This window comes from Schistocerca cancellata, chromosome 1 (assembly GCF_023864275.1).
Source record: "Schistocerca cancellata isolate TAMUIC-IGC-003103 chromosome 1, iqSchCanc2.1, whole genome shotgun sequence".
Taxonomy (NCBI): Eukaryota; Metazoa; Arthropoda; class Insecta; order Orthoptera; family Acrididae; genus Schistocerca; species Schistocerca cancellata.
Window position 1 is genome coordinate 558,122,714 of NC_064626.1, and position 27,803 is coordinate 558,150,516.

The following is a 27,803-nucleotide window of genomic DNA, read 5'->3' on the forward strand; positions in this document are numbered from 1 at the left end:
ATGTAGGAAAGAACTTCTATGGTCCAGTTACAGTCCAATCACTGGAACAGAATTACCCTCCGTCGACAGTGTAAGGTGGCCTGCGCAATATAGATGTGGATGAAGGTGGGTCAGATACTGCAAGAAGAACTTGACAGACCTCTGACAGAGTTAAGTGGAATCAAGGGACGTGTAATAGACGACATTTTCTCAAAATTACTATCTTTGGGAGAAACCTAACCACGTAAGGCAACAACACAAAATATTGCTCAAGTGCGTGGTATGCATACGAAATAAAACTGATAGCAAATGCTTCGAAGTCTAAACTGGTAGACGAAGAGTGATGTCGATTATCCTACTAAAGACTACTTACTAAGTTTCGAGAAAAGGTATAAAATGTGGACGAATATACACTGTCACAAAAATCATGGGATATCTCCTAATATCGTGACGGAGCTCCTTTTGTCCGGCATAGTCCCCCAGTGACATCCATAAAAATTCCATCATCGTTTGGCAACATCAAGTCCTTGAATGGCTCCAAGTGGTCTCCAAGTAGCCGAACATAGCCATTTCCAGTCAATGATCGGTTCAGTTGGGCAAGAAGACCCAATCCCTCTCATGTAAACACAGCTCACACCATTATGTAGCCACCACCAGCTTGCACAGTTCCTCGTTGACAACTTGCGTTCATGGTTTCGTCGGGTCTGTGCCACACTCGAATCCTACCGTCAGCTCTTACCAACTGAAGGCAGGACTCTTCTGCCCAGGTCACGGTTTTCTAGCCGTCTAGGGTCCAACGGATATGTTACCGACCCCAGTAGAGGCGTTGCCGGCGGCGTCGTGCTGTTAGCAAAGGCACTCGCGTCGATCGTCTGCTGCCGTAGCTCATTAACGCCAAACTTCGCCGCACTGCTCTAACGGAGACGTTCGTCGTATGGCCCACATTGATCTCTGTGGTTACTCCACGCAGTGTTACTTGTCTTTTAGGACAGAAAACTCGATGCAAACGCCGCTGTTTTCCGTCGTTAAGTGAAGGTTGCGCTATCCACAATGAGAGGTAATAATAATGAGCGTATGGCATTGGTGGCCGGGAGACCGCTCGCGGGGCGGTTCGGCCGCCGCTCCACAAGTTCTTCAACGCCACTACGGCGACTTGCGAGTGAATGAGGATGAAATGATGATGAAAGACACACAACACCTAGTCATCGCGATGCAGAGAAAATCCCTGACCCCGCCGGGAATCGAACCCAGGACCCCGTGCGCTGGAAGCGAGAACGCTACCGCAAGACCACGAGCCGCAGACACAACGGGAGGTAATGAGTGAAGTTTGGTATTCTCGGCACACTCTTGACAGTGTGGAATCGCGGAATACTGAATTCCCTCACGATTTCCAAAATGGTATGTCCCATGCGTCTAGCTCCAACTACCATTCCGCGTTCAGAGTCTGTTAACTCCCGTAGTGCGGCGATAATAACGTCGGAAACCCGAATCACCTGAGTACAAATGACAGTTCCGCCAATGTATTGCCCTTTCATACTTTGTGTACGAGTTACTACCGCTCTTTGTATATGTGCATATTGCTATCCCATGACTTATGTTGCCTCATCATGCAACACCTCCCTGCGTACCGCTCCCGTAGGGACCGTGGTAACACGACTGGACTAGCTACAGCGCCACTGAGGTATTTAAGTCAATCATTCCAACGCGCTTGCAAAGGTAAGAAACCTCAGTATGAGCTGCGACGTCTAGGACGCTCTTCCGCGCTTTTCACAGTGGTCTGCAGAGTACGGATGCAGAACCGTAGCCAGGCAGGTCGCCAGTTTCCGGCGGGAGCCCGCGGCGGTTACGGCGACCCGAAACCGCGAGCCGTCGGCTGCGGCGCGGGGCGGCTGCCCCGCGTGGCGTGGAGAAGAAGCTGTCCGGCGTTGGTTGTTTTGGTCGTGGGCCGGGGCGGGAGGCGGGAGAGCGCCGCCCCCCACCAGGCGGCGCCGCCGCCCTTATAAAGTGAGTGCGCCGCGCTGACGCGCACACATCCGCCACGACCCGGGCCGCTAACCTCGCTCCTTCTACTGCCGACTACAGATAGACCACTGACAGGTACGCACGCCGCACTAGCCGCCGCTCCTCGCAACTACGGACACGTTTCATGATGGAAGCCGTGAGCACCATACGTGTCTCTCGCTGCAAAAATGGTTATTTACTTTAAGGATTCTTCGAGAATTTGCAAATTCGATATATTCATCGAGCGACTGGGCAATGCACCTGAAGCAAGGAACATGTCTGATCCGATACTGTAGGTCCGCTCTGTGTCGCTTATTCTCTAACTTGCCCCTGTAGGCCACCGACAGTTACTTAGGATCGCTAGCCACAAGTCTTCTCATGTGGTAAACGTGACAATTACTGATAGATTTCTGAAGTTATAAGCACTTCTCGTTAAGAAAAAGTGATAGTACGTTAAGGATTCATCCAGTAGTTGTCGTTTCAGAATGCTCTTCAAGAGCCCGCGCCGTGCAGCAAAACCAAAAAAAAAAGTGTTAAAGCATAATTAGTCATCTTTACATAGTTATTCTATAACTTGTCATAGTTTTATCAATATCAGCGCCATCTACTCTTCAGGAACACGTAAGGACATCAGTAATGAGATCAAACATTTTAATCAGTAACAGGGAAGAAAACACGTTTCCGGGTGGCCAGGCGAACTGACTCATTTCATTTTTTTGCGCACGACACAGCAGGCCCTCTTTCTCAGGTACTGCGAGCGGCGATCTTAAACGCGTCCACTCTCTGGACATTGTCCACAGCGTCATAAGACCGCCGCTCGCAGTACTTCAAGAATAAACGACCAGTTCGTTTGTCGAGATAGTGTGCGCAAAAATGGAATCCTCAACTCAGACTGATATCAGAAAACACACGCTCACCAATAACGCCGAAAAAACATCGGAACTCATATTCATAATTTTGTCGAACGAACGTCTTATCATCCATAACCAGCTTCAGACCTTAGACTATCTTCAGGCATACTATTTCTTTCCTATAGAAAGGGTGTTTTTCTAAAATGATAAGTACCGAATGTCTTCTATCTACGGTGTCAGTTATAGAGAGAGACCTCATCTTCTATGGTTCATGTTTCTCTACATGAAGAATAGTAACATCTACGAGAAATTTATGCCGCCACATGAAGTTGGTTTTTCACCCGAAAAGGATTGTGATTAAATAAATCGCTCGTGCGACGAAATTGTTCCCGCTTGTAGCATTTATTTCTCTCCATTACAATTCAAATATTTCGCAGAGCTCTCCGATCATCACGCATAAAGGGAAAGACGTTAGTTCTACTTACAGTAAACGCAAAATTCTTCCACTTTCTGGATGCTTTTGCAGTAGATTTCTCTACGCCCTTACAGTCCTACTCCAATCAAAGTAATTTGTGGAACCAGTGAGGTACGTTTTGATTTCACAACGTAGCAGAATTTAAATTTTCTTCACATGACGAGAGATCTCATCTGACAGTAACATTCTGATTTGTTTCCTTATAAAAATGTTCATCTTCCTTTTTCAAACATGTGGTGACGACAGTATGTTTATTATCGGTCGTATCCGCATTGTCTAGGGATATTAACAAGTTGGTTTCCATATTGCATGCAACACTCAATGTAGCTCAACAAGCTATTGCGAGCAACAACACTCGCTGTGTTCAAACACAAAGAAAACGTATAATATGTCGGCAAACTGCGCATTTATGTTACACGTAAGTTTATTGCTTGTGCATTATTTTATTTGTGGTGCTAGTTTGATTCCTAGCTATAAGATATGAGGCAGTGTATGTTAGAAGTAAGACTTTTGTTTTTTGATCTCGTAGTTTCTAATTGACTATTATAGACTACTGATGAAGATTCTGGATAGTCAAAGCAACAACGTCTACTGCTCAGTGATTAGTGCCGTATGTAAGCTTTCAACGTCGTTCCCGTTCATGTACCAAAGTCTTTCTGCTAACAGCGATTCACGGCAAGCGTTACATTTTATTTGTTGAATTATGGCGGAAGAGTTCAATGCTAGGGTAAGAAAGGAACAGTTCATTGTAAGAGGGGGTAAGCTGAATATTGTGCAGGAGAGTTCAATGCGTGGGTATGAGAGGAACCTTTCTTCTTCAGTTAGTAAGTCCACAGATATCTTATGAGGGTTTAGACTTTATTGATTTTCACATGTTTTCCATATTTATGGATATCACAATATATTATTAGTACTGAAGCACGTATACATCATTAAGGTATCCGTATGTTCCTGCTGGTAGTATCGCCCTTCATATCACCTCATGAAAACTGCGACGCAAGTAGAGAACACAAAATGCTTCCGCGAGAGACTAGTGTTAACCAGTAATGACGCCATACTGAAACGCACACCGTGATAAACGAGCAGAACTGAACTCCGAGGCCAGAGTCCAGGCGTGGCTGCCCCAGCCCGCTACACAATGCTTTGTTATGTTCTACAAAGCCAGTCCGCCCACAAGCCCGTGGCCTTTCACTGATCGCTTCATGTACTGCGCATCTAACAGCACGAACCTGATGAAATGTCACAACAACCAACTCGTTTACAAAAGTCTGCTATTTCACACGATAAAGGCACATAGACAATTTCTACAATATTTACGACAACAGCGATACCTCAATTTCTGGCCCCAGCATCCTTTCGATGTCTCTCTTTACCTCCAGTGTAATAAAGATGCAGATATGCTTCCGCCCGATCTCTCGACGTAGCCGCACAATGACGCGACTGTACCGTCGCAGGATTAGAAATGCGCATACATTAAGCAGTCCGTTGTTAGGTCGCTGTGTTACGTCACGCAACGCTGAGAAACGCAGCGGAGTTCGCCTTCTGGTAAAAGGCAGTGACCGACAGGCGCAACAGTGCCCATTTCCTGACAACCATCTCCGCGAAACAAGTGTCCTCCAAAGTTCTGTCCCACTTTTTGAATAAGAAATGCATCAGCTTGATCACAGACTAAGGTATTCTGCCGGAGAACATATATGTCAGTTACTTATTGATAGTATAACACATACAGCTTCTCTTCCGATAGCTAAGGAAATCAACTGCCATGAAAAAATAATCTGGAGATTCTTTGACTTTTGAGCAAAGTGCTGAATTTTTATAGAGGGTTGTCCGATCACAAAATTGGAAGTACAGCTATTCCAAAAATATTCGCTACAGGGTAGCCAAAAGAATTACAAGAAGAAGAAAAAATGGTTAAATCCATCATCTGAAAAATGTTTTCAATTATTGGTGAGACAATAAGGTGTTAAAGAAGGAGAACACTAATAAACTTCCGTTTCGTTTATACGATTCAGCTTCGAATCGAAAGTAAGCTCATCGGAAGTAGATAAGAAGGGTAATGTTAAATCTCCTGTTTACATGGAGTTATTCAAGCCGGAGCTTTGGCTTTTGATGCACGAAATAGTGAAGAGAATCGTTCGTGAGTTTGTCGAAGCAAAGACCCAGTATCTGCCTAACAACTAAACAAAGATAAGAATGTGAACCCCGTTGCCATCGATTATGAATTTAAAAATTGGCTTGTAATATCAGTATCGTTCGCAATATAAGTACAATGTTTTATCGCTGGGCGACAATAAACTGTAAGGCCCTTGTCTCAAGTAACATTACTCGGAAACACCACCCAACAGGAGCGGCCGCTGTGGCCGAGCGGTTCTAGGCGCTTCAGTCTGGAACCGCGCTGCTGCTACGGTTGCAGGTTCGAGTCCTGCCTCGGGCATGGATGTGTGTGATGTCCTTAGGTTAGTTAGGTTTAAGTAGTTCTAAGTCTAGGGGACTGATGACCTCAGATGTCAAGCCCCATAGTGCTTAGAGCCATTTGAGCCGTTTGAACCACCCAATAATTTCTGCAACGTGGCTACTATGTATTGGAGTCCTTAACTAAATGAAGGAACGAGAGACGAAAGAACTGTGTTTGGTCTGAGTGTTTGATGCAATATATACTACATTAACGCAGAGTGACTACTAAAACTCGCATGGGTAGCCCCAAATACAAATTTACAAACATGGTTCTTCATCTTTTTCGAGAGATCGACTTGCAAATCACATGAAATTCATCATCAGTTACATTCTTTGCGTAGAACGCTAACAGGACAAGAAAAGAGAAGGCTCAATACTCTAGATTTCAAATTCTCACCGGTACTGCAGATATGATGGGGATCCGTGTCGAAATCCAAAATAATTTTTAATACAAATATTCGGAAGTTTATTCAGCCAAGTCATTAACTAATCAATCCCGAAAGAAAATAAACAGTTCATTGCTCGTTTGGATTAAAGAGCTAGAGAGTCGAATGAAGAGAAACGTCTTCCATGATCAACCGAAGTTTGTGTCGCATTTCAAATTCATTATAGCCGATTTCGGGGAAAGCACTCGTCCAATCCAAGTAATATGATAAAGCGACTGAAGGTCTTTTAGCAAATAAGAGCCAACGAAATTCTGACGGGGTGAAGGAGCTTAGTAGACTTAAACAGCAAAGTCAGTAAAAGAACGCGCAAAATTATAAAATTTCTGTCAAAGAGAATGGAAGACATGGGCACAAGGAGTAGGGTTTAACGTGCCTCGGGGGAGTTTGCGTTCACATTCAATAGTAAACGCCAAAGCCCCCCCCTCCCCCACTTACCTCCTTCAAATATTTTTAACAATGTATGAACTAATAAAAAAAAATTAAAAAAGGATGCCTATGGCTGAACAGCAACCTCAAGTGGGAAACTTGAGATCTGGAATTCAGAGTTGCCTTTGGAGCTACCACGAAGGTCAGAAGCGATCCAGGTCCCGCGGCAACGCGTAGAAACGGCCTCAGGTGCCTGGTCGGAGACGCCTTGGTGGCGGCGGTGCTAACGAGTTGTGAAAACAATACGAGCCAGGAAGAGCGCGGGCTCCGCGGGATCCTTGCACTACGGTGAAAAACTCCGACCGTAACCGGTTGGCGCCGAGCCGCCTCTGCGAGCTCATGCCACACCAACAGTGACTTGTACGCAACTGAATGAAGCGAGGCGCCAGTAGAGTTTGTCCTCTTGTAGTGGCACCGCACATCCAGATTTTAGTTCGCACCCTCGTCCCTGTCTCTTCAGACAGTGTCCAAAGCAGGCTCTGATCACTGGACGCAACCAAAGCTGTTCCCCCTATAAATGGCGTCTTAGTATGTTGGGATAAAATGTGATATCAAATAAATATGTTGTGAGAACATCCGATTATTGAAAATTTGTTACAACACCTCTTGTGAATCTCGCCTCGTCAGTGCATCAAGTCTTAGAAGTAAATAGTGGATCTATATTACACTTTGGGACGAGCTGCTGACAGAATTGCAAACTGACGTGGCCGCCTAATGCCCGAGGTCTTAGGGCCTGGATGCGCTGAAGATGGTGTGGATACAGCAACTGCTCATATAACGCACTATACAGACAAAGAGGATGACATGTTTTCGTCTTCTGATAATCGCCGCACGGGGTAGCCGCGCGGTCTAGAATTTGGAAAAATCAACCGAACAGCTTATCCGATGATACTCTGCGAAATGGATATTTTTCAGCATAGAGGGAATGAGCTCGCATGTTAACTCCATTTGCTAAATCATAGAGAAAATCATACCACTTGTGGAGTAGGAAGGCTTTATTTGCTGACATTTGGTGGTTCAGGGTAAATGAAATATACTGAGCCGTCTGTACGAACGAACAGTACAATAATCGTAAGTGAAGTCATTTGTGAAAGTAGGTAAGATATTACGGTAAATACCCTGAGTTGCGACTGATTTATTGTATAAGAAGACACACTATCACGGTTGAAACTACACCACAACACAACTTGAACGATACAACTGACTGCAGGTTGTCTAGTACTCAAACTAAAGTATACCTCCTGTAACGTGACACAGAAAGACATCAAAACACGTTGCGTTGTACAAGTGCCGGATATCAGTTTGTGGGATGGAGTGCCATGCCGGTCACACTTGGTCGGTCAATACAGGATGGATAAAGTTGTTAGTGGATGACGCTGGGAGTTGTTGTCCGACGATGTTCCATGTGTGCTCGATTCGAGACAGATATGATAATCCAGCAGGCCAAGGCAAAAGTCAGCACTCTGTAGAGCATGTTGCGCTACAACAGCGGTATGTGAGCGAGCGTTATCCTGTTGAAAAACACCCCCAGGAATGCCGTTCGTCAATGTCAGCACAACAGGTTCAGTCACCAGACTGACGTATGACCTTGCAGTCAGGGTGCGTGGAATAAGCAGGAGAGTGCTTCTGCTGTCACACGAAATCGCACCCCGACCATAACACCAGGCGTGGGTCCAGTGTGTTTAGCACGCAGAGAGGCTGGCTGCACGCCCTCAACTGGCCGCCTCCTAACCAACACAGGGCTATCGCTGGCACCGAGGCGAAACCAGCTTTCACCAGAAAACACAACAAACATCCATTTTCGCCTCCAATGAGCTATCGCTTGGCTCCACTGGAGTCGCAAATGACGGTGGATTGGGTTAGTGGAATGCACGCTACAGGGCGCCTGGCTTGGAGCTGTCTTAGAAGGAACCGATTTGTAACAGTTCGTTGTGTGACCGTGGTACCAATTGCTGCTGCAAGTGCAGTACTATGCGCCAGAGCCATACGCCGAACACTGTGGTCTTTCTCTCGGTAGTGCCACGTGCCCGTCCGGAGCCCGCCTTCTTGCGACCGTATATTCTCGTAAACCACCGCTGCAAGCAATCATGTACAGTGGCTACACTCCTGCAAAGTCTTTCTGCAGTATCACAGAAGGAACATCCAGCTTCTTACTACAAGTCCAACCTCAACGGTAACTGACGCTCACGACCGTTACAGAGTGTATTAAAAACAAAACCGATTTGCATTCTCATAGTGGTGCCACTAGCGCCACTCCTATGTGACTGGCCTGAAATCTGAATAGACATCGTCTTTAAGATGTAGAAACACGCCTTCCAAATTGCGTTTATGTCGCACAACCCCTTCTTGGAGTTAAGATTTTTTTGTCAGTGAAATACACGGTAGCTATCAAACATACATATATAACAAAGCATTAATGCAAGATTATCTGGTGCCATCTTGCTTTCTCGACAAGGCTAGTGATAAACGAGCTTGGTGATTTGGGATATCACTGAAATAGATACCGACTCCATAACTGTATGCATGCAACGAGCTTGGCGGTGCAGTGGTTCAGACATTGGTCTAGGAAGTGGGGAGTAGCAGCTTATCTACAGCAGGAAACAAGATTTATTCCGGTTTTCTGCAGATTTCCTCAGTATTTTTAGATGAATGCCGGAATTTCTTAATAAAATAATACATTGTACGTTGTAAGCTGTAGTGCACATTATTAAAATCGTGCTATTAGCTAATTTCTGCCGTGAGCCATTATCAAGCGCATCTCCTATGTCATGTATTACATATCGTGCTCATCGCATTCTTCTCTAAAACTTAGAGTATGTTACAATGGAATACGACTTCTAGTTTTATGTATGCGGCATAAAAGACCGTGACGGCCACGATATTAATATACGACATAGCAAATGTTCTTGATAATAGCTCACGGCTGAAATTAGCTAACAGCACGATTTTAATAAAGCACAATACGGCCTACAACGGTCAACGTTTTCTTTCCTTAAACACTTAGAGGCAGTGGATCCCCACGGAAGCAAATTCTCCCGGAACTTTTTCTCACACATACCACGGGCCCTTCCTTCACCTATCCTTCTCCAGCTGGCCTAGACGTTCCGTCAGGTCTGTAACGGCCTCGACGTTTTGGCAACAAAAGGATGGAACGCTAGCTTTTAATGCTTCACCGACGTCAGCACCATTAGAAACGGAGAATATAGTATATTTGGAGAAAAATAACGTTTGGTGAAACTATCCAGGCGTTCCTGAAATCATATAAGCAAAACTAAAAAAAAAGAGAAAAAAAGTCATCCTGGCAAGGATTTTAACGTGTCCTCTCCAGAATATGAGTCCAATGTTTTAATCACTGCCGGCCGGAGTGGCCTAGCGGTTCTAGGCGCTTCAGTCTGGAACCGCGCGACCGCTACGGTCGCGGGCTCGAATCCTGCCTCGGGCATGGATGTGTGTGATGTCCTTAGGTTAGTTAGGTTTAAGTAGTTCTAAGTTCTAGGGGACCGATGACCTCCGGTGTTAAGTGGTCAGAGCCATTTTTCATCACTGCACCTATTTGCTCAGATGCCATCCACGGTCCTTTCTTTCTTTATGTTCACCGATCAGTTGCTGGAATTTTTAATCAGTTCCTCGAACTCAAGAAAGGGTATTTAGTTGACTATTAAGAAGTATCACAGACATTATGAACTGCAAAACTAACAATAGATATAAGAATTTGGTGATCGTAAAAAGGTCTCGATTCTAAATAAAGAAGATTAAGGTTTAGCGTTCCGTCGACAGTGTGGTCATTAGAGAGGGACTGAACATAAGTTTGCACTGGAAAAGGATGGGGAAGGAAATACGGTTTGTCCTTTTCAAATGAGCTCCATTTGCATTACGCGGTTTAAGGGAGTCTGAGAAACAGAAATATGGATGTGGGTTTGAACCACTGGTCTCCTGAATGCGAGTCCAGTGGGCCACCAGTGAGCCACATCGTTCGTTCTCTAATTAAGGATTAGGCACGTAGTTATTGCATGTTCCCCCTTCTTAAAACAGTCTTCACATAGTTCGTACGTCCCTGGCGTATGATGCACAATAAGGCTACAGGAATGTATCTCCCTTTTTTCACTTGTAATTATATCAGTTAAAGTAGTCAGTAATATTAAGCTAGTAATTTTCACAATTTAAAAATGTGTATTAAATTTGTGCCAAAAAGTAAAACTAAAGTATATGTAAATATTTAACTAGATATACATGTGAAATTAAACTTTATGTACTTGTAAATGTTTGCTGTTGTTGCCATACGATAAATAAAAAGCTAAGGAAGAAATGCAGTCAACGAACATTTTTTTAAGAGACCGAAAGTGATCCGTTGGCTCTCCACGAAAGTCCACTGACTGCTAATTCGGCTTATATGTGAGACTCTTATTACTATGATTTCTTAAGTCTGCTTAGAAGATGTGGGCAAATGTTTCCAGAATTTTTCTTTATTTGTTCACACGTGTGTAGGCAGAAGCAGCAGATGGTCTTTCTCTAAACCAAATGCAAATACATTCACTGTAGAATAGCGTACTCCAGGCAGCGATTTTCTACTGACGACGATACTTTTACTCAAGTTTCCAAGCAAGTAATACGATGATGATGCAGAAAGTCTGCAATGAGCAGTGGGGAAAGTTGGTCCAATGTGAGACCACTGCAGGTGGCTAATGTAAACAGAGCTACACGCAAGTACTCGTCTTAAGACTTTGGATGGTCGCACTAAATAGTGTCATAAGCTTGTACTCTCAAGGAACTGGAGGTTTTCCATTGACGCGTTGTACTACATGCAATGTCAACTCAGTTAATATAGACGAAGAGGGTACTGTCCCATGCACAGTCTGTATAAGCTCCTTTCTAAAAGCATAATAATATTCACTTAGCAACAAGTCGTAAAGCAGCTTCAGGCACTAATATCTATGACGACACAGAAAAGAAAGGTTATGACTAGTGTTCGGCGAGTTACACAGATATGGCATGCAGCCAGACAAGGAGGTAGAAAGCACTTATAGAACAGTTAAAATAGTATGATGGGAGAAAGAAAGTGGCAATGAAATTCAGTGTCCGATCCACTTTCAAGTCAATAGAGATGGGCAACTAACTCGGCTGGAATAGGCTGGCGGAAGACATCTGTCGTGACCCAATTGAAGGAAACATTTCGGCACTCGCTGTTGTTTATGTTTTGGGTTACGATGAACGACAGTGATAATACACTTGAAATTATTAAGCAACAATAAAAATCATAATTTTTTCTTCCTAAAAAAGGACGCGCGCGAGAAGATGTACAAGAAAGTATAAATATGTTCAAATTCAGACCTGATGAAAGGTTAGAAACAACGAACAGACAATGTATCCTTCACTGTCGCTATGGAATGAATGCTGAAAGCGAAAAAATATTGTCTTGAGCCAATTATTCGCCTTCACTGATTCGAGGAAACTGTAGAACACAACATAAGCGTAAAGAAATGATTACCTTCGCTGTCTCAATTACATGTACTTCTGATCATTCAATCTTCAGAGTTGAGTAGCTACCAATCGTGATCAACTGAAATCTTTTAAATAGAGCTTATACACTGTCCACTCATATTCATATGAGCATCTGTCACAATCCTTTCCCAGCGAGAGACGTGTAGGAAGATAGTCGGTGAGGTTCTGGAAGGTACCGACAAGGAGTTGTGGAGCCATGCCGAATCTGGTGCCGTGTCAAGCTGCGCTAGGCCTCTCCGCTGGGGCTCCACAGCGCCAACAGCTCAATCTCGGTGGTCTCACAGACTCTCGACTGGGTTTAAGGCCGAGGAGTTTTGCGGCCACGGGAGTACGATAAACCCATCCTGGTGCTCTTCTGGCCACGCACGTACACTGCTAGCTGTGTGACACGTCGCACGGTCCTGCTGGTAGATGCCATGTGGTGCACACAGTGATGGACTTGCCCCAAGTATAGATGTATGCTTTTGTTGATCCACTGTACCCTCCAGAATGACGAAATCACCCAGGGAATGCCACGAAAACATTCCCCAGACTATAACGCTCCCTCCTCGTTGCAGGGTGATTGCTCTCGGACGTTTCACGCCATATGCACCATGGTCGTCTGTCCGATAGAGCACGAAATGTGATTCACCTGAAAAGGCCACCTATCGGCACCCAAAGGATGCCCGTTGCGGACTGGCGTGCAAATGCTAGCTTTCGTTGCGGATGAACAGCAGTCAGCGTGGGTGCATGAACTAGGCGCATGCTGCGAAGGCCGATACGCAGCAACGTTCGCTGAACGGTCGTTGAGGAGAGACTGTGGTCAGCCTCTTGGTTCATATGGTGGTCAGTTGATCAATAGGTGCACGTCTATTTGGCCCTGTACATCTCCGCAGCTGTCGATCATTGCTTTATGTCGATGGCCCGTGGCGCACCACAACTGCCTCGGCGCCAGGTCTGAATATCGTTACGTTGTCATGCACGGTGTACTTTAACCATCAGCTAAATCGACCCGTTTCCACATAGCGACGGCGATTGCACTGTTTACCGCCCCCCCCCTCCCCCCCCCCCCCCCGGCCCATCGTGACAAGTTTTATATACCCTCCACTGCTAGTACTGCCACCTGCCGTCCGTGAGTGATTACTGCACGTTTACGTCGGACACAGGCGGTGGTCGCATTAATGTGACTGGCCCGTGTATATCAAAAGAAAATCATCAACGTTCAGTTGCAGCTTTTAATGGTAAATGGAAATGCCGTGTAGCTAGGGCCTCCCGTCGGGTAGACCGTTCGCCTGGTGCAAGTCTTTCGAGTTGACGCCGCTTCGGCGACTTGCGTGTCGATGGGGATGAAATGATGATGAAAGGCACACAAACCCAGTCATCACGAGGCACAGAAAATCCCTGGCCCCGCCGGGAATCGAACCCGGGACCCCGTGCGCGGGAAGCGAGAACGCTACCGCAAGACCACGGGCTGCGGACCACACAGTATATTACTAAATTATATTGTTACAAAAGTATATCTTTAGCAATCTGTTATGTTGCTTTAGAAAATGTGACGAAGAGGTTCATGATGAGGTAGTGGATTTTAATTTGTCGGCTATCCTCTAGCTGAGTTCTTTTATATGAATGATTTTGATTGATCATGATTCGAGATTAGGCCTACTTGGGTATGGAGATTATCATTTAATGATCCGAATCTAGTCATCATTTGAAATACATGTAAACCTGGACATAAAATTTTAAAAACATACATTTGTGGTATCCCACAGACGGACTGATACTTGCCAGTTTAAATACAGTGCTGGTTGCTAGTTAACAACACGATGATTTTGTTACAATGCGAAACAGCGACGTATAGTGAAGGTACAGATGTTCACTTCAACACCAGTCCTCGCCGTATCCAACGTCGTTCCTTCTGTAAGACATCTAAAATCCTACTGGTCTAGCTACCCCATTAATCAATTTTCTTTTTTTTTCCCCCTTCCAAATAATGATCCGACGCCACGAACAACTTACGGAGCATCAAAAAAAATGTTCAAATGAGTGTGAAATCTTATGGGACTCAACTGCTAAGGTCATCAGTCCCTAAGCTTACACACTACTTAACCTAAATTATCCTAAGGACAAACACACACACCCATGCCCGAGGAAGGACTCGAACCTCCGCCGGAACCACCCGCACAGTCCATGACTGCAACTCCCCAGACCACTCGGCTAATCCCGCGCGGCTACGGAGAATCTATCATGAACTTTCTACGTTATTATTTTCTTCAAGTTGTAACAAAGTCAGAGGAATCGGACAGAATATCACACGCAATTAGTGGCGACTTACATTTGCCGCAACTTTCATGACCTGCCAGCGTGACGAATAAAAGCAGAAAAGGAAGTGGTCACTTTTACTTCGCTGACAATGGCGATGAGGAAGAGTTAGTCCTTTGGCCTAGAATCAAAGGAAAAACTCGGTCACGGACAAATAGAGGGCATGCCACTACGAGAAAAAGATTTGTCCTCGAAGAATCGACGAAACCTTGCAGTTCTCCTACCACACGGATTTCTTTTTATTTCCGCGGTGAACTCAAATCGAGAACACAGCTAAACTGACTACATAAAATTCTATGCGTCACTTTTTTTCCCAATGGCAGTCGAGTTATCATCATCTTCCTTTCGCCTTCGAGTAACTTTGCGTGTTACCTCTGCGTCTGCAAGGACATTTTCTTTCGTAAAACGAGGATAATGGAATGTAGTCGAATTAAATCGGGTGATACTGAGGGAATTAGATTAGGAAATGAGACACTTAAAGTAGAAAAGGAGTTTTGCTATTTTAGGAGCAAAATGACTGATGATGGTCGAAGTAGAGAGGATATAAAACGTAGACTGGCAATGGCAAGGAAAGCGTTTCTCAAGAAGAGAAATTTGTTAACATCGAGTATAGATTTAAGTGTCAGGAAGTCGTTTCTGTAAGTATTTGTATGGAGTGTAGCCATGTATGGAAGTGAAACATGGACGATAGATAGTTTGGACAAGAAGAGAATAGAAGGTTTCGAAATGTGATGCTACAGAAGAATGCTGAAGATTAGATGGGTAGATCACATAACTAATGAGGAGGTATTGAACAGGATTGGGGAGAAGAGAAGTTTGTGGCACAACTTGACTAGAAGAAAGGATCGGTTGGTAGGACTTGTTCTGAGGCATCAAGGGATCACCAGTTTAGCATCGGAGGGCAGCGTGGAGGGTAAAAATCGTAGAGGTAGACCAAGAGATGAATACACTAAGCAGATTCAGAAGGATGTAGGTTGCATTAAGAACTGGGAGATGAAGAAGCTTGCACAGGATAGAGTAGCATGGAGAACTGCATCAAACCAGTTTCAGGACTGAAGACCACAACAACAACATGGTAACAGCCGGTTCCTCTGACAGTCTACGACAAATCTGACGAGGAGGCATTCCCTGAACACTTTATTTTCTGCGCCAGATATCATAAACAGAGATAGGCAAGTCGTAACTTTTTTCCGCTAAAGAGTCACAACTGTTTCGTTTAACCTCAGTTACAGGCCAGCTCTGCAATCAAAATGACATTAAATGTGTTCCTACGAGACCGGTGGTCTATTTGGAAAAGTGAGTTGTGCAGAAGCGTCGCGTAAAATCTCATTTTTATCTCGCAATGACAAATGTTAACCTCATTCAAAACAGGTCGGTCAACATGATGCAGCATAGCTGCCTCACTCGCTTGGAGGGTTGCGTGACATACTGAAGCTTGCTACGGAGTTTCGAAACCCAGCGCAGCGACATCCGCGTCCTCATCTGCAAATGTCAAGTCAGTGAAAGGTCGCTTAATTGCCGCGCAGGAAGACGCGCCAGCAGCCTCGGTGCGTGTATGCTACCGTTCGCTCGCCAGCTGGAAGAGAACAAACATGGGAACCTACCCCGAGGACGCCGGCGGGAAAAATAACACTGGGGAAAGCGCCCTTGCGAGGTAGATCAAGACACCGATAGGCTTCAGCCTTCAGCTGCACTAATGGGACACAGTAAAGTAATGTCGCTTACATGATACTTCCAACAGTGTGAGGTAAGCAAGGACAAATAGCTAGGTAATAAGGAAATATCTCTCACCGTAAGGGGGTTATGTCTTGCTGTTTTTCAAAAGAAGGGATAGTGAGATTAGGGTTTAACGTCCCCGTCAACGGCGAGGTTATTAGAGATGAAGTCCAAGCTTGGGAAGGAAAACAATAGGGGACGAAATGGGCCGTGTCATTTTCCAGGCAACTTTCCCGACATATGCCTTTACCAATTTAGAGAAACCACATAAAACATAAACACGGACAGCCGGAGGTGTTTTAAAAATTAGTCTTTTCGAATGAGAGTCCAGTGTCTTGAGCACTGCGCTACCTCGCTCGCTTTGTGCTTCAAGTACAGGAGATAAAATGGTTCAAACGGCTCTGACCACTATGGGACTTAACTTCTGAGATCATCAGTCCCCTAGAACTCAGAACTTCTTAAACCTAACTAACCTAAGTACATCACACACATCCATGCCCGAGGCAGGATTCGAACCTGCGACCGTAGCGGTCGCGCGGTTCCAGACTGTAGCACCTAGAACCGCTCGGTCACCACGGCCGGCACAGGAGTTAAGAGAGCCTCAACAAAACGATTGATGGACATCGTTACATGAAATATCCTCGATCCACACAATTTGTGTATAGTTATAATGAAATACAGCTTATGGCTTTACTTCTAAATTGTTCAGTGTCAGTTAAAAGGCTAATATATCCTTTGCCTTTTACAACAAGAAATAAAATTATTTCTCTTTCTGTAGGTTAACACACTTCTTACAACACAAAAAAATTATTTTCGAAATTGAGGTGAAAAACAAGTACGTTGTATTAAGCAGTTCTGCTTTACGGCGTGTGTTTCCGCTGGATGTAAACGAAATTGTGCTGTCATGAAACACGAAAATGTTCATATCCCCGAACGGCATCAGGTGTTCAATAAGAAGCCATGTCGACCACTGAGAGCTGCCAGTGTACTCCACGTTTCACCAAACGATATGGCATGGATGCCGACGCACAGCATTCAGGGAGACGTGAAACTGGGCATAAGTCCGCTCACCCAACGCAACGATTTTTGTTATTTACTTCTGGATAGCGTCAGCATGTTTCTTCATCAAAGCCAAGTGTGTCTATTTCCTTCCCCGTCCCTGTCAAACCCAAATAGTTTTCAGTTTCTATTGATCTTTATGATGACGGCACATTAGAGTTGAATCCGGCTTCCTCACTTTGTTCTGACTCTTAAAAAATGGTTCAAATGGCTCTGAGCACTATGGGACTTAACTTCTGAGGTCATCAGTCCCCTAGAACTTAGAACTACTTAAACCTAACTAACCTAAGAACATCACACACATGCATGCCCGAGGCAGGATTCGAACCTGCGACCGTAGCGGTCGCGCGGTTCCAGGCTGTAGCGCCTAGAACCGCTCGGCCACTCCGGCCGGCTCTGACTCTTCGTCACAGCAAACTGCGCTTATACCTGATGGTGGTATCACTAATAACTATAACATTAGGGGTAACGTGTTACACTTACGGTCAGACAACGCTGCAGCATACTGATTAAATTTCAAAAATAACGAATATACCGCCGTTCAGAAACCGAAAGAAATGAGTCAGAAATCACCCGAATGAGAGTTCAGGCCGCTGGTAGTCAGCAACGAGATAAACGAACCCTCGTTATGGTGTCTACCGCACACAGTTTGCACTGCCTTAAAGTACATTTAAAGGTAAAAGTTGTTTTCTTTTCCTTCACATCATGAATACCAGAAAATTTGGTACTGAAGACTAAAAAGTGCCAAAAGCAACTGGCATAGCTTGCCCACATACCGCAAGTGAGAAACTGACTTAAAGAGTCCTTAGAAACGTTGATAAACCGTTTACAATGTGATTAAACATGAAGGTGGATTCTAATCTTGTCACTTGCCACGCTTGATTTAGTCGTACCTTTCGGTCCTACACATCTTAACATTACTGAATGAAATATATAGCAGAGGTACCGGTATATATCGCTACACTTATATTTTCTACTGGAGTCACATAATACTGTGGAACCACTCATAAAATATGCCTGTCTGCAGTATACGATAACTCGTGAGAGAAACAAAGAAATTTATCCCGCCAAATGGGCTGTTTCTTTGACAGACTTAACTTTCGCCTTATAGCAAAAAAAAACAAGATATGGCATGTGTTCTAGCAGATTACCGCTTGGAAACAGCTGCTAGACAGTCCTAAACGGAGTACTTGAAAATAAGGAACTTATCGTTAAAAATGGATAATATGGTAGCTATGGTTCAAAGTGACGAACGTCTGACTCAAAACATTAATTGCATCATTCACTTATGGAACTTAATTCTGGGTTCAAAATCAGTTGGTGTCGTTGAATCCACATGTTGTATATTAAAGGAGTGTAACTGCAGCGCGACCAGCACTCTCCACACTGTATTCTGGAAACCGTGCATTTTACAGACATATTCATAAGTGCCTATTGACGAATCTTCTACCACACGATCCAACACTAGCTCCTCAAATTCTGCTGAGCAAATAATTCTGTGGCGATATCTTGGCGAACTCTTTGCAGCTTGAGTCACGCAGTGTCTCGTAAGTCTCAATTCACGGCGATAAATTTCTCCAAATTAGGATGTTTCTCTCTTCTTGTGGTACTTTTGTCTGCACATTCTTTCACCTTTTCGAGCGCTACATCTTGCTGCCCAATACATTAAATGCGTATCTGTAAAGCCCTGTTACGAATTGTGCCCCATCTTCTGGTTCAAATGGCTCTAAGCACTATGCGACTTAACTTCTGAGGTCATCAGTCGCCTAGAACTTAGAACTAATTAAACTTAACTAACCTAAGGACATCACACACATCCATGCCCGAGGCCATCTTCTGGAACTATACAGATAATCGAGTACAGTTTTTCTATGTAGCGGCACCGACGTCGATGCGGCGATGAAATAAACATGTGCCTCACAGGCATTACTCACTCAATGTTTCGCCCGGCAGAAATTTTCATTTTCGACCATTGGTTCCTTATTTCGAAGTACTCAGTTTATGATAACGATTTTGACCATCAGAGTCACACACTGTGTAATATTTTTCCTTCACTCCAATGAACTACAGTACATATCGCGTCAACTTCCACTATGAAATCTGAAAATGGTACGCGTTAACCAACCACATAACATCTCTTTCTAGTTGTAGACAATACTCAAGCATCGTCGCCAGCACAGTTCGGCTGTAATCGGATGCTGAATATCGGCTGTGTGGTCTCGTGGATTCCGTAACTGACTACTCACTTAGAGAAACCGATTCCTTCTACTGATAATCGGCAATGATTTATCATCCCCGTCTATTCGACAGGGAGCTCACGAAAGGCGGACTACGACTGTAGCAGATTAACAAGGATGGGCTTTAGCTAAGTTCTGACGCACCTCCAGAAATTCTTCAGTTACTTGAAACAGGACTACGGCGTTCAACATTTCAGACTTTCAATCGAATATGTTTTGAGGTGGACGAATAGTGCTACTTTGGGAGAAAAATAACGCATGCCGGACGAAGCAAGGAGGACACAAGGAGAAGAGTGGCGAAGGGAAAAAGAGAATCCCAGCAAAGGAAGTCTACTAGTAATCAAACATTTTTTTTTAGTTTGAGGACGAAATTCCCGTGAATGTTCATGCGGAGCGCAGCATTGTACGGAAGTGAACGGAAGAATGTGCGGAAAACCGTAAAATAAGTGAATCGAAGATTTTGCGATTTAGTGTCGCAGAAGGTGCTGAAAATTAAGTGGACGAATACGTAATTGATGGGTTAGCCACAGAATCGATAGGGAAGGGTATATTTATTGAATTGGGCTTACTGTTTGTATTTTGTATTTGCCGTGATTTGGAAAGCAATAAAAAAGAATTTACAAATTTTTAACAGCTAAGAATCCCCAAATTACAGAACTATGTAAGAAACAAGAAAAATGTATATGAAAACAGGAAATAGAAGCGGGGGCACGATGATTTGAGACGTGTTAAGACATCAGAGAATGGCTTCAACTGTGCTAGAAAAAGTAATTGAGTAGAATATTTATGGGACGGAACAGATATCGGAATATATCCAACAAATAAATGAAGAATCCAGGATGGAATAGTGACAGTATTGTGGAAAGGGTAGTTGCTACTCAGCGTGTAGCGGAGATACTGAGTCCCAGGTAGGCACAACAAAAAGACTGTCAAACAATTAAGCTATATACTTGCTTAGGCTTCCGTGGCCAGAGTCAGTCAACACAAAAGTTTTCTGGGTTTGCTACCGCGTCATAATGTAAAAACTACTGCTACTGGAGAAAAACCAACGTTTCGGCCACGATTGCAGCGGCCTTTTTTTGGGCCGAAACGTTGGTTTTTGTCCAGCAGCAGTAGTTTTTACATTATGACGCGGCACCAAACCCAGAAAACTTTTATGTCAATTAAGCTATAGGCCAAAAAGGTCCTCGTTGGAATTAGACAACATACACAATCTCAGAAACGCAACTCACAGGCACTACCGCAGCCTCTGGCTGCCGAGGCCAGAATGGGCGGAATGGCCTCAGCAGCCAGAGACTGTGATCATATGGGTGTGAGTTGTGTGTGTGCGTTTCGTCTAATTCCGATGCGGGCTTTTTTGGCCTAAGGTTTGCTTGTTTGACAGTCTTTTTGTTGTGCCTACCTGGAACTCAGCGTCTCCGCTATATGATGAGTAGCAACTACTGCCAAATAGATGAAGAAGTTATTAGTAAGATGAAGAGATTTGCACAGGGGAGAAGGAAATGGCGGGACGCTTCAGACTAATCGGAAGACTGGTCCCCTTCCCAAACTCGTTAAAAAGAAGAAGAAAAAAATACGTGTTCTGCGCCTGCTAGCTTGGTATCTTCCGTCGTTAGTCCACTGGAGCACCAGTGTGATGACCAAAATGCGAAGTCAGGAAACGTACCGAAGAAGGGTGAGACAGGGATCATTGTGTTTCGACTGGTGAGCCATACGACAGCGCCTCTTTGTGACACGAGCAGTCGACGCGGCCCTGACAATCTGCCGCTGTGCCGTGCTTTGCTGTGCCGCGCCGCGCCGTTTCCGCTGTCGCACACTCGCTTTCTACGGCCGTGGGCGCGGCGCCGCTCGGAGTGGGAAGCGCGAGCCGCGCCGCGTGGGCGAGCTCAGCTGGCCGCGGGCCCGGCGCGCCGTGACGCCTCGCTTATTACCCTGTCCTCTTAAAGGGGCGCGCGCTTCGTTTCCTCCGCACATTTACATCGCAGTCTGGACCGTGCGAAGGCGGATTAACGGCAGCGAACGAGAATTAAAGACACGTCGGAGACGTGGATGGGTCACAATGCCAATTAACGATACAACAGCCACATCGGCTGTACATTCCAACAACAAAAATGTTGTAATGTACTGTACAAGCAACGCTCTGTTTATTTAATAACTAGTTATGCAAATACCGACTTCATTTTACTGGATACGTACAGAATAATTGCTATAAACATTCAGCAGTTTAGATAGCATAAATATTTTTGTACGTATTTAAGACACCCAGTTTCGAAAGATTTTGCTCTCACCTTCAAGTCTTCAAAATCTTTTTCTGACGAAACGTGTTAATTTTACGCTGGACTTGGCGCGAGGTCCAACGTAACATGGTTCAAATGGCTCTGAGCACTTTTGGACTTAACATCTGACGTCATCATTCCCCTGGAACTTAGAACTATTTAAACCTAACTAACCTAAGGACATCACACATATCCATGCCCGAGGCAGGATTCGAACCTGCGACCGTAGCAGTCGTGCGGTTCCAGACTGAAGCGCCTAGAACCGCTCGGCCACAGCGGCCGGCCAACGTAAGATGAACACGTTTCGTAAGAAAAAGATTTTTTTAAGACTTGAAGATGACAGCGAAGTCTGTCGAAATCGATTGTGTTAAATAAACAAATATTTGTGTGATCGAGGGTGTTGAATGTTTTCAGCAAGTAAACAGATCGTTCCTTCAGTCTTCTCAAAATGAGAAAATTCTATAAAAAATAATTCCTGCGGTTGTCCTTAGGTGTCATCTTTTGTAACATACGGCACGGTTGACTTGACAACTGACTGAGCTCCCTATGGTATCCTCCTGTTCTGGACAAACTTAAGTGGTACTCATAACGCTCAATTTTTGAGGGATATTTGATTTATGATCGTGATACTACATAGTATTGAAATCGATTGTGCTTGAATAGACTATAAAAATAAATAGTGATACGCCTGTACTGACACACTGACATTAATACTAGAATAAATTAAACGGCTGAGAAAAACACCGATATGGACGTCGTATCTATAATAGATCACGAGAGGGGTGGGGGGCGGGGTGGGACTCTGTAGAAAACAGCCCTATACGACTCGCGTCACCTGTCCACTCATCTGTAAGATAACAAAAAAAGTCAATAAAATATCGATCCTTCATCAGGCTTGAGCACGTTTATGTCATTAATATACCCGAAGACCATAAAAAACGGTACACCACGAAAGAGTTGTCTGAATGGGACGGAAATCGGAAGATGTGATGTACATGTACAGACAAACAAACTACCACGGCTTCAGAAAAATTGGATGATTTATTCAATTCAAGAGACTTCAGAAAATGGTCAAATCGGTGACGCGTTGGTCCACCTCTGGCCATTATGCAAGCACTTATTCAACTAGCCATCGATTGCTCGATGTACTCCTGTGGGATATCGTGCCAAATTCTGTCCAATTGGCGCGTTAGATCGTTAAAATACTGAGATGGTTGGAGGGCCCGTCCATAATGATCCAAACGTTCTCAGTTGGGGAGACATCCGGCGACCTATCTAACCGACGTAGGGTTTGGCAGGCATGAAGCCAAGAAATATGACTCTCGCTCTCTGCGGGCACGTATTATCTTGCTGAAAATTAAGAACAGGATGGCTTCCTATGAAGGAAAACAACGGGGCGTAGAATAACGTCGACGTGCCGCTGTGCTCTAACAATACCGCGGATGACAACCAGAGAGTCCTGCTGTGAAATGAAATGGTAGCCCAGACCATCACTATCGCTTGTCGGGCCGTACGGCGGGCGACAGTCAGGTTAGTGTCCCACCACTCTACTGGCGCCCAGTCTTCCTTGACTTCTGGAAGGCATCGACACAGTTCCACACCGTCACCTAATGAAAAGAGTACGCGCGTAAGGAATATCAGACTTGGCTTTGTGACTGGATTAAAGAATTAAAAGCATTGGGACACAGTATATAATTATTAACGGAGAGAAAACTTCAGGCGTAAAAGTACTTTCAGATTAACCCTAGTGGAATTTTACATGGCTACTATTCTGCAAAAAATATATAACTGACGTAGGAGATAATGTCGGAAACCCAAGAGGCTTATTGTGAGTGGTGCTGTTGCGTACAATAAGATGTAACGATTGAAAGTATTAGCGAAATGCAGAAAGATCACTTAAAGCAAGAATTATCTGTCGATCATCAACATACGCGTATTGGGCTTAAACAGGCGGGAATACCCATCGTTCTCTGTAACACGATTGCCAAATAGTCGTTGAAAACAGTCACCTGCGTTAAATATCTCGGGATAAGAATACAAAGCAATTCAAAATGAAACAATCACATCACACTAATCACATGAAATTCAGGTGCCACATTGAAATTCATTGGAAGAATTCTCTAAACGAGTAGTCCATCACATGAAGGACGTAGCTTAAAACAACCTCATTCGACTGACACTTGAGTATTCCTGCTCAGTCAGTGACTTGTACCAGGTTGGACTGGATTGATAGAGGAAATGGGAAAGATCCAAAGAACAACAGCGCGTTTCTTTACGGGACCATTTAGTAAGAGAGAGGCGTTATGGACCACCACAATTTTCTTTAGAGCTACCATGTCGAGAGCCTACGTTGCTAGAAGAGTCAACTTACATATTTAACTGTGGCCATGCTGGCTAAATTTAGGAACCGTAACTGTGTGAAATAAATACTTGTATTTTCCTGCTACCAGCCGCATTTATTTTTTTATGTTCGATTTAACACATTGAGACACGTTTTGAGAATGTTTCGCTCTTCATCAGGCGTTTGTGTGTACAGGTCTTACTGAAAGACAAAATTTCTTACTTTATATTACCGTAGAAATGTTTTGTTCACTTATTCTGCTGCTGGAGTGGCTATTGGGGTATTTTTGGGGGGAGGGGGAGCAGCGCAGCACTTTTCCTTAATGTACTTCACCTTACAAACGCTTCTCCACAGACGTTTCACTGTACACACTGAAAACGTTTGTACATCAGGAAAAAAGTGTTAAAATAAGCAGTGCAGTAGCGTAATGTTGAACAACAGCTCTGCCAGTACACAAACGTTGCAGGTGAGGCTTTGGAACGTCAAAATTGCAAGTGAGCAATCGACATATAGAAAGTGTATCAAACGATGCTCACGCCATAACAACTGATGTGTAAAAGTTTTTGCTTCATGCACAGGCTATGGTATCAACCACAACAATGAGGCACAGCTCCAAGCCAGCAGAAGACAACAATGTACATCGGTTTCTGGTCACCCATTGCCCTCTCCCTCCCCCAAACACTCCAACAGTCACTCCAGAAGCAACTTCTAGGTTAATCTAAACTAAGATATTTTATCTTCAAGTAATATTTGCATGTATAAAGGCCTGATGATGAGCGAAACAGCTCGAAATGTGTGCAGTACAATTAAATATAAAATAAATAAATTGGACTGGTAGCAGAAAAATACAAATAAAAATTTAACCAACATATTGCTTCCTCCTACATACATGTCGCGAAAAGACTATGAAGGTAAATGTACAGAGATTTGACCTCCTATGGATGCTTCGCAGGAGTTGCCCTCTCAAAATGATTCAAATGGGTCTAAGCACTATGGGACTTAACGTCCGGTGTCATCAGTCCCCTAGACTTAGAACTACTTAAACCCAACTAACACAAATCCATGCCCGAGGCAGGATTCGAACCTGCGACTGTAGCAGCCGCGTGGTTCCGGACTGAAGCGCCTAGAACTGCTCGGCCACGGCGGGCGGCAGTTGTCCTTTGCGTGTAAAATTCGTGAATGGAACGCTGCAGGGAAGGGGAAAGGAGGAGTGGAGAGAGGTGATAAACAATAAACAAAGTACAGTCCGCCACATGCCTTAAGACAGCTTGCAGAATGTAGATGTAGATGTAGCTGTAAAAGAAAATGCGAATACGAAAGTGGCAGCAGCTCATGGAGTGCCTCTATTCGTAGAATGAGGGGAGATGTCAACATGATTGTTTTGTTGCAGAATGAAGCTGCTGGTAGTATCGCTGGCAGTGCTGTGTGCGTGTGTGGCGTTCCCCGTGGACGAGGCGCCGCGGCCAGTCGTGCCGCTGGTCATCACCGACTACTCCTCCGTGGCTCCAGACGACACCAAGAAGGAGGCGTCAGCTGACGCGCTCGTGAAGGCCGAGACGCCGGCAGCCGAACCTGTGGGGGAGACTACGAAAGCTGTGGCAACCGCTGAGGCTCCCGTCCCAGCCGCCCCTGCCGAGCCCGCAGCTGCAGCCGCTGCGCCCGTAGAGGCCGCTGCTGCTGCCGCCGCCAAGCCGGAGGTCAAGTCCGACAAGCCCGAAGCAGAGGCGACGGCAGCCGCGCCGGTGGAGAAGCCCGCCGCGGAGGCAGCCAAGCCGGAGGAGAGCAAGCCCGCCGAGGACCCCAAGCCCGCCCCAGCTGAGGACGCCGTCAAGGTCGCGGAACCCGAGAAGGAGGAATCGCCCAAGCCGGAGGGTGACAAGCCCGTTACCGTCGCAAAGGCAGAAGAGGAGCCGGTCAAGGCGGCATCGGAGCCGGTCAAGGCTGCAGAGCTGCCCAAGCCAGAGGACGAGAAGAAGCCGGAGGATGCTGTTGCGGACAAGACCGAGGAGAAGGACACGCCGAAGCCCGAAGGGGAGGCTGCCAAAGCAGACGAACCAGCCAAGCCAGAAGAACCCGCCAAGCCGGAGCCAGCCGTCGCCGCCGCCGAGCCCGAGCCCGCCAAGGAGGAGAAGAAGTCAGAGGAGGTGAAGAAGGAGGAGGAGCCAGCGAAGCCGGAAGAAGCCAAGAAAGAAGAGATGGCCGTTAAGGACGCCCCCAAGGAAGAAGCCAAGAACGACGCTCCCGCTGTCGCTGCTGCCGCCGCGACCACCCGCCGAAGGCGCGAAGCTATTGCCGCCGAGGAGAAGAAGGACAAGAAGCCTACGGACAACAAGAAGGACGACAAGAAGGGAAAGTCTGAGGAGGAAGAGAGCAAGGAAGAGAGCAAGGAGGTGGCGCCCGAAGCTCCCGTCAGTACCGAAGTCGCTGCCGACGCCAAGACCGAAGTGGCCGCAGCAGAGCCGACAGCGGTGGAACCCGTCAAGGCGGAAGCAGAGGAAAAGAAGCCGGAGGAGACGCAGAGCGCGGTGAAGGCGCAGCCGGTGGAGGAGCCGGAGAAGAAGGCAGAGGAGAAGCCCGAGGAGGAGAAGAAGCCGGAGGAAAAGACTGACGAGGTTAAGAAGGAGGAGGAGGAGAAGAAGCCCGAGGAGAAGAAGCCCGAGGAGGAGAAGAAGGCGGAGGAGCAGCCGACGAACGAGGCGCCCGCCAAGGCAGAGGAGAAGCCGGCGAAGGAGGAGGAGCAGAAGCCTGCGGAGGCGGCGGCGAGCTCATAACGCGGCCCGCGGGCACCCGCGCGTGCTCTCCTGCACTGTCCATCTGCCGGCAACGTAACTCCTTCAGCGGCAGCGTCAAGTCGGCAAACGTTCTCCTAGCTCTGTCTCGCAGACAGCCCCTTCAGCGACAGGAGTTACCTGGCATGTGGGATATGGGGACTCTCTCTTCGCCCTGAACTCTTCTACCCTCGACTCGTTTCACACGAATGGCAATATCCGAGTAGCTGTATCCTGCTCAGAAAAGAGTATCTACTTTGCATTAAATCCTAATCCAAGTACTTGCTAACAGGAGCTTCCTGCAATCAACTTGTCATCTACTTGCCTGTCACGATTGAGTCTTTACAAGAAAATAACTGATTTCCCTTCAACAATACAAAACTACCCCTTAAGACATTCTGCATTAAATTAAAACCTTCGTGTGAAACTTGAGCTTAACGATTTCATGCCTTCTTGACAAACACCGTACACAAAAGAAACATAAATACTCACTTCAGTTATTTCTGGCGAGTCAAATCGTTAGCATTTACGATAAATGCTAAATTATACTCGCCAGATTACACGCGATGTTGTCAAGAAAGTCGTGAAAAACATGAAAGTTACTGTGGCTATGAGCCATCAAGTACTGTAACAGTAGTAATACACCACATGGCAGCATACCTGATCTGTTGGATTACTCCATTTCATCCTAGTTTAGAGAAAGTAAATTAATGATACAGTGACTGAGTGAAATTGTGGACAGTACCCGAGCGAACTGTCTATACAAGCAAATAGTTTACTAGTGTGTGTGTATGGATGTTATCGAATGCAACATATCGTACAGAAAGGCAATAAAATTTGCCTTATTTTTCATCGTATACTGTTACAAATACAATTAAACAGTTATGTTCTGCACTTCGTTATCAGTTGCATGTAATGTAGTGTGTCTGTATTTAAAAAAGCTTACAATAAAATCTATTTTATACAAAGATCTCATA

General features: G+C 45.3%; 2 protein-coding genes across 2 annotated transcripts in view; one reads left to right on the forward strand and one right to left on the reverse strand.

Moving 5' to 3' along the window:
- LOC126190726 (serine/threonine-protein kinase S6KL) overlaps positions 1 to 27,803 on the reverse strand; it is a 274,027-nt gene that overhangs the window by 10,006 nt on the left and 236,218 nt on the right. The gene's annotated exons all lie outside the window — the stretch shown is intronic.
- LOC126180818 (enolase-phosphatase E1-like) lies at positions 1,972 to 27,796 on the forward strand. Its single transcript, XM_049924722.1, has 2 exons — positions 1,972 to 2,076; positions 25,449 to 27,796. Exon 2 carries the CDS (start codon positions 25,450 to 25,452, stop codon positions 26,827 to 26,829), a length of 1,380 nt encoding a protein of 459 aa, XP_049780679.1. The 5' UTR covers positions 1,972 to 2,076; position 25,449; the 3' UTR covers positions 26,830 to 27,796.

Coding starts and splice junctions, on each gene's coding strand:
- LOC126180818 (XM_049924722.1), top strand. CDS start 25,450: ATGAAGCTGCTGGTAGTATCGCTGGCAGTGCTGTGTGCGTGTGTGGCG.